Source organism: Diaphorina citri, unplaced genomic scaffold (assembly GCF_000475195.1).
Source record: "Diaphorina citri unplaced genomic scaffold, Diaci psyllid genome assembly version 1.1 scaffold1181, whole genome shotgun sequence".
NCBI lineage: Eukaryota > Metazoa > Arthropoda > Insecta > Hemiptera > Psyllidae > Diaphorina > Diaphorina citri.
In genome coordinates, this window is record NW_007378610.1 from 40,449 (window position 1) to 48,279 (window position 7,831).

The 7,831-nt window shown below is 40.5% G+C and overlaps 1 protein-coding gene across 1 annotated transcript; it reads left to right on the top strand.

Annotated features, from left to right (window-relative positions):
* The first annotated feature begins 736 nt into the window (after positions 1-736).
* Positions 737-2,603, top strand: LOC103514610 (mitochondrial amidoxime-reducing component 1-like). Its single transcript, XM_026827533.1, has 3 exons — positions 737-941; positions 1,275-1,640; positions 2,013-2,603. The coding sequence occupies exons 1-3, from the start codon at positions 737-739 to the stop codon at positions 2,324-2,326; spliced, it is 885 nt and encodes a 294-aa protein (XP_026683334.1). The 3' UTR covers positions 2,327-2,603.
* Positions 2,604-7,831: the final 5,228 nt, after the last annotated feature.

The following is a 7,831-nucleotide window of genomic DNA, read 5'->3' on the forward strand; positions in this document are numbered from 1 at the left end:
AGACAAACAGGGTGGCAGCGCCGTAGAGGGATCATTTTAGGTCACATCATTAGTCATCTATGAACCCGGCTAATCCAGCTACAATACATTATCGAGTCGAGTCGATCGTAAACACAAGTGATAATAATCAAACAATAAACTGATCTGAGGATAAACGCAAGTCAAATGCATATGAAACAATAGAGGAAACATTGGTAATCGTAAAAAAATGACTCGTAATGTTACTATGTTTATGTATTGCAACAAACAGGCCTGGATTTAGACAAACAGGGTGGCAGCGCCGCAGAGGGATCATTTTAGGTCACATCATTAGTCATCTATGAACCCGGCTAATCCAGCTACAATACATTATCGAGTCGAGTCGGCGCTAGGTCAAGTTCCAGTAATTTACCTCCTATGCATCGGGTTATTTGGATTCCCCCATGAGCCGTTTTCCAGGCTTATTTTTATTTGACCCAACAGGGTTTTGAACTACCACGCTTAGCTCAGTTTGCCTTTGCCGATATGTGAATAGCTCTCCCCAAAAGGGGATTCAGCTAAAAACACCTATAGGTACATTCCTACGTACATATCTGTGTAATACTCGTATACACTTTATCATGCCTGAGTGGAGAGCCTCTGAGCATTTTAACATTTCCTGAACCAACAGGACAGCACGGTCCCGTTGACAAGTCTATCTGCCTGTCCTCCTATCTAGTAATGTCTCTATTTGGTTTGATTTATTGAGCACGACTCAATGCATTTAACATTATTATTTCATTATGGAGAAACTCTAGTTGAGGTTCAAGATGGCTGTTTGGAGGATAGAAGTTTCGTTCTGTTCAATGAGAAGGAGAAGAATTTCATTTCCAGCAAAAAGTTCAATCATTTGCTTCTTATTCAAACGGAGTATATGGGCGGTGGAGCTTTCCAGTTCAGCGTCTACAATCAGCCTTCCTATGGTAAGTCAGGAATTTGATACTCGTTTGAGGACTTAGTAACTTTTTAAGTACCTAATAAAGCTATAATGTAATATGAACAATGAGGAAATGATGTCAGCTTCCGTCTTCCGTGGTAAAACAGATCTTTGCAATCGATTTTCACGCGGGACATAGCGATTCGATTCTCGGCTGGGTCGAAGAAATGGATTTTTAAACGATCGATTGGGTGCGGTCGCCGAATCGAGAGTAAAACTTCCATCACTAAAAACCTTAGCAATTAATTATACCTACCCACAGTAACGTTAAATCTCTATAAGAAATGTATATCATTCTATTTTCTCTTCCAAATTTCAGAAAAGTTAACCATCCAAGTGGCAGACATTCTACAGACAAGTCACACCAAATCATTCACACTCTACGTGGACGAAGTTCTGGAAGCTTTCGACTGCGGCGATCTAGCTTCTGATTGGTTCGCCAAGTACTTGCTTAACCAATCAGATCGCAGCATTCGTCTCGGCCTATCCACCAATAGGAGACGTTCTATTGGAGACAACTATTTGCGGAAGTACACGACTGTATATGATAATGTCAATGATGAGGATATTGGAGTGTATGCTGACATGACGAGCTATATGGTGCTTAATGAGAACTCACTCAGAGATTTGAACAAGAAGATGAGCGATATTGGTGTGGAGGATGTGTCCATGTTGCAGTTCAGAGGTGAGGCACTAAGGATGGCAACTCACAATCAGGTTGACCTGACAGGTACGCCTGTCAGGTCTACCTGATTCTGGTAGTGAGTGGCCGGCCTAAGAAAAGATAGACAGGACAACAAGAAAAAAAAGACACTAAGAGGGAGAGGTTGGGTTTTAGTGGGTCTGGATGTCCTGATATCCGGACATCAATCCCATACTCCCCATTGTAAAGGCTTTTTTGCAATGGGCACCTTTCGAACATTTCCCTTTCTCTCATTCACTCTCTCTCTCTCTCCCTCTCTCCCTAAAAAAAGACAGGTCTCCTGGACCACACTTTAAGATCAGTTTAAAGTTTATAAGTGATTCAATATACCAAACATCCTCTCTTCTATTCCAGGGAACATAGTGGTGGACGGACCACCTTCATATGCCGAGGATACGTGGGACTGGGTGCGATTCAACTCTGACGTCATTACGCGTCAAGTCAAGCCATGCACGCGTTGTATTCTCACAACGGTTCATCCGGATACCGGACGCAAACAACCGGATTCACAACCGTTGAAGATGCTTCAGATGTATCGTGCAGTTCCTGATCTGGAGAGACGGAAGGTGGAGAACTTTGCTCCCATGTTTGGTGTGTATATGGGGGTGCACCGTACTGGTTATGTGAACGTGGGGGATGATGTGTATGTAGGATGTGATGATGAGTGATATACGGTTCAAACCGATAGAAAGAATCGAAGGTACTTTGTCCGTACTGGCTGTGATTTAGTAAAGGAAAGGAGTGAGGGGCTTGGCACGTTGAAGACAAAAGAAGTCTCCGTTGGATCACTGAAGTTAAGCAACGTCGTGTTGTTGGTATCTAGACGAGTGACCTACAGAGACGGGACCGTTCATTGAGTATATTGGGGTGTAAAATCCAATAACTGACTAAGAACTTCTGAGAAGACGGTAGACTCAAATACTTCCAGTGCAGATAGTATCAACCCTAGTTCATCAAAAATCGTCTCAAAGAGGTATGAAAAACTAAACGGTTCAAAAGTACTGACTGAATTGCTGAATGGAATATGGATTCGATAGAAACACATTAAGACCAGATTGAAGAACAGAACTGAACCCAGATCTGGAGAGACGGAAGGTGGAGAACTTTGCTCCCATGTTTGGTGTGTATATGGGGGTGCACCGTACTGGTTATGTGAACGTGGGGGATGATGTGTATGTAGGATGTGATGATGAGGATGAGTGATACTGATACTCAGTTCAAACCGAACAAGAAAAGGGTCTACAAATAGGTATTTTGTCCTTAATGGCTGTGATTTAGCCAAGAGGAAAAAATTGCACGTTGAAGACAAAAGTCTCCGTTGGATCACTGAAGTTAAGCAACGTCGCGTGATGTTGGTATCTAGACGAGTGACCTACAGAGACGGGACCGTTCATTGAGTAGGTATATAGGGATGTAAAATCCAAAACTTGGCCTGGCGCATTGCCGTGCGCCTAGATAACTGACTAAGAACTTCTGAGAAGACGGTAGACTCAAATACTTCTAGTGCAGAATAGTGTCAACCCTAGTTCATCAAAAATCGTCTCAAAGAGGTAGGTATGAAAAACTAAACAAACGGTTCAAAAGTACTGACTGAATTGCTGAATGGAATATGGATTCGATAGAAACACATTAAGACCAGATTGAAGAACAGAACTGAACCAGGAAATGAAAACCACATTAATAGACCATAGTGATACCCCAGCAAGCCAAAGTTGTGAGTATTTATCACAGCATCAAATCAAATGAGTAATAATAAGTTTTTATAAATTGATGCCGGGTAACGTAATGAACAATAGTGCAATGTAAACCTTTAACTTAAACCGTGTGATAGAACATGACCCAATCCTAAATCAGAAACCCGTCCACACTTGTGTAACACGTCTGTATCAAACATTAAAGAAGATCACCAAAAAACCGACAACATCATGGATCCGAGGCGAGCGTTCGGCGAGCATTCACTTGAGTTCTTCTATCCCGTCCACACTAGTCAATTTTGATACATGTAAGGCGCTCGCGTTAACATGTTCGTTACATTACGTATGTGTGGACCCGGCATTAGGCGCTTTAATACCAAGGACAGTAGGTCCTTCGCGCCGATCGAGTATACATACTTGTAGATGTGTTCACAAGAATTTCTTAGAAGTGAGAAAACAAATTCATCAAAAATAAACAGGAAACCTCTGCTAATCAATAAATTGAAAATAAATCGAGGACTGCCTCTCCAACCAGATTGGAAATGTCGGTCGCTAGGCACACGATGTTGCGGTATAGATTAAGGATTGAGAAAAAGGGGGAAGTGTTAGCTCTATCATGTTAGGTACGTCAAGTATTCGTTTGGGGGTGCCACAGGAATGTGGTTTGGTTCTTGGGATCCAAGGCACAAGAATGCATCCCTAGGTAACGGGTTAGATTACCAAATATTTTCATTAAATTCATAACAAAGGTCAGTACTGGTAGGCAGAGGTACACATGGCTGGTTTAATCGGGTCCATTAGAATTGTATATTAAAATGTATTTACTTCACAGATAAATAATAGATTCTATCATAATATCTGATGTAAAAAAGCTCTGGGAATCGACTATGGTATACCGGACTCCTTTGATACTCCTAAGTGTAGGCCCCTGACAATTAATAATTACTCTTCAATAAAACTAATTGTATTGATTGCTATACAGTACAAAGCGTAGTACTTACTTACTATTACTATAGGTGTTTAGTATATCAGTATAGTTTGATTTCAGAACCAACGCGATGGTAAATAACCAATAGGGACGGTAAATAATTGACGCCTTCTTTTTAAAAAGGACCCAATCCCAAGAAGCGACGAATTCAAATCGAATAGAGCTGAGAGCAAAAACCTCCTTATGCGGTACATCTTTACCTAATAGTTCTTTTAGGCCGGGGTCTATAGAGTGATTTTAAACTCGGATTAAGATTCACTCTCGGATTAAGCAGATTGATTGGTTGATTTTTAAAAAAAAAATAGCCAATCAGACAGCCAACCATCGGATAGATGGAAAGATCCTTGTTATGTATTGCTTAAGCCGAGATTATAACTTAAACGGAGTTTAAACTCACTTTCTAGATTCGGCTCTTACTCAAAACTCAATCTTCGTCTTTAGGAGACCTTCTCGGATAAATCTCTTCAACCATACTCCGGAGTAGATATGTTTTGAATTGAGTTCTCTTTCAAGTGGTAAGTCGGTATCGGTAGGTGGGATTTTATATATATCCAAGTAAATCTTCATTCCTCGAATTCTCGCTTAAAAGGAGCTTGAGAAAAAATAAGTTTATGCTAATCTGAAAAATAGCTTGTCAGATTTTTCCAAGAGATCCTGTCATGCGGTTAGCTGTAGCTGCTGTGAGGAAGTTCTGAGGGTCTTACCCCATCAAAAAAAAAAAAAAAAAAAAAAAAATTTTGGAGTTACTATATGTAATATGAACAATGAGGAAATGATGTCAGCTTCTGTCTTCCGTGGTAAAAAAGATCTTTGCAATCGATTTTCACGAGGGACATGGCGAATCGATTCTCGGCTGGGTCGAAGAAATGGATTTTTAAACGATCGATTGGGTGCGGTCGCCGAATTGAGAGTAAAACTTCCATCACTAAAAACCTTAGCAATTAATCATACCTACCCACGGTAACTTTAAATCTCTATAAACAATGTTTATACCATTCTATTTTCTCTTCCAAATTTCAGAAAAGTTAACCATCCAAGTGGCAGACATTGTTGTACCGGCCGCTCACCCTCAGACTGTCTGACAAACCTGGACGGCAAGTGTGACACGTGTGTGGCGGAAAAAGCTTCCGACTCTTTAGTCTTCAGACCGTTTGAGAGACACGTAATCGGAAGCTTTTTTCGCCGCACACACATTCCGGTGCGACGGACTAACGGACCTATGTCTGTCAGACAGTCAGAGCATAAAGAGATTAGGTTCCTTCTTGGAATGGATGCCTCTCTCCTATCCTGGCTCGTTTCTCTCCTCGATTTCGGGACGATAAGACCTCAACAGTTCCAGTTCCCTCTATCAAACCTCTTGGAAAAAAATAACTTTTAAATAGGTACCGTTACAAAAGTTACAGAAATGAGTTTTCATATTAGCGAATGGCTTCTTGGAGTTCCTACTGACCTAAAAGACCCCCCCCCCCCAAAAAAAACGCAACTTCGAACCAAAGTTGTGACTTTGCCGATGTGTGAATAGCTCATCCCAAAAGGGGATTCAGCTAAAAACACCTATAGGTACATTCCTACGTACATATCTGTGTAATACTCGTATACTCTTTATCATGCCTGAGTGGAGAGCCTCTGAGCATTTTAACATTTCCTGAACCAACAGTCCAATACCAGGACAGCACGGTCCCGTTGACAAGTCTATCTGCCTGTCCACCTATCTGGTAATGTCTCTATTTGGTTTGATTTATTGAGCACGACTCAATGCATTTAACATTATTATTTCATTATGGAGAAACTCTAGTTTTTTTTCGATACAAGCATAAAAAAAAGAACAACCTCTTTAGCTATTTACAAAAAACATTTGTCTAGGTACTTTTAATGTTGTAGAATCGATACAAGCATAAAAAAAAGAACAACCTCTTTAGCTATTTACAAAAAACATTTGTCTAGGTACTTTTAATGTTGTAGAAAAAAAAAAAACAAACTCCGGAGTAGATATGTTGTTTTGAATTGAGTGCTCTTCCAAGTGGTAAGTCGATATCGGTAGGTGGGATTTTATATATATCCAAGTAAATCTTGGAGCACAGCTGATCCAGAGCCTAACTCAACGTTGGGGCCAGTTTGCAGGATTCCAGGGGCAAACAACGTGAAGTTTAAACAATCAATTTCTTGTACGCAAGAGCAAGAAGTAATCAGATGTATGACATGGAATATCGGATCACTAACAGGAAAGAGCATAGAAATTGCTGAAGTGATGAGAAGAAGAAATGTTCAAATAACTTGCTTGCAGGAAACAAAATGGAAGAACCTAGACGAAAATAAATGCAGATATTTGGAACCTGGGAATGAAGATTACAAGCTGTACTATCACGGAAAAGACCAAAAAAGAAATGGAGTTGCAATTGTTCTCCACAAAAAGTATCATAATAATGTCATCAAAATATCTTGTGTAAGTGACAGAATCATGCAGATCAAGTTGGTTATTCAGAACAAAATTTTCAATATTATAAGTGCATATGCTCCTCAAGTTGGCTGTGACATAACAGAAAAGAACGAGTTTTACGATCAGCTGGAAGATGTATTGCAGGCAATTCCTGAAAGTGAGATGGTCATGATGGGAGCGGATATGAACGGTCATGTTGGAAGTTCTAACTGTGGACACGAAACCAGTCACGGTGGATTTGGATATGGACATAAAGGAAAGGAGTGAGGGGCTTGGCACGTTGAAGACAAAAGTCTCCGTTGGATCACTGAAGTTAAGCAACGTCGTAATGTTGGTATCTAGACGAGTGACCTACAGAGACGGGACCGTTCTTTGAGTATATTGGGATGTAAAATCCAATAACTGACTAAGAACTTCTGAGAAGACGGTAGACTCAAATACTTCTAGTGCAGATAGTGTCAACCCTAGTTCATCAAAAATCGTCTCAAAGAGGTATGAAAAACTAAACAAACGGTTCAAAAGTACTGACTGAATTGCTGAATGGAATATGGATTCGATAGAAACACATTAAGACCAGATTGAAGAACAGAACTGAACCAGGAAATGAAAACCACATTAATAGACCATAGTGATCCCCAGCAAGCCAAAGTTGTGAATATTTATCACAGCATCAAATCAAATGAGTAATAATAAGTTTTAATAAATTGATGCCGGGTAACGTAATGAACAATAGTGCAATGTAAACCTTTAACTTAAACCGTGTGATAGAACATGACCCAATCCTAAACCCTAACCCAGGGGCGTCCTGGTACTTTCAAGTAATCCTTCGGGGCTCAGGGGTGCCACAGGAATCTGGTTTGCGGTTTCGTATTAGCTTAACCCATCCTTCAGGGATTTTTGCCCTAATAACACCTAAGCCTCGGAGTGGGCTTTTTGTGTATAAGGTTTGCGCTTTGGTCTAATTTTCGATTTCGCATTTTGATAATCGTAATTTTGGGGGTGCCACAGGAATCTGGTTTGCGGTTTCGTATAAGCTTAACCCATCCTTCAGGGA

Coding starts and splice junctions, on each gene's coding strand:
- LOC103514610 (XM_026827533.1), top strand. CDS start 737: ATGCATTTAACATTATTATTTCATTATGGAGAAACTCTAGTTGAGGTT. Junction 942..1,274: donor CTACAATCAGCCTTCCTATG/GTAAGTCAGGAA, acceptor TCCAAATTTCAG/AAAAGTTAACCATCCAAGTG. Junction 1,641..2,012: donor GTCCATGTTGCAGTTCAGAG/GTGAGGCACTAA, acceptor CTTCTATTCCAG/GGAACATAGTGGTGGACGGA.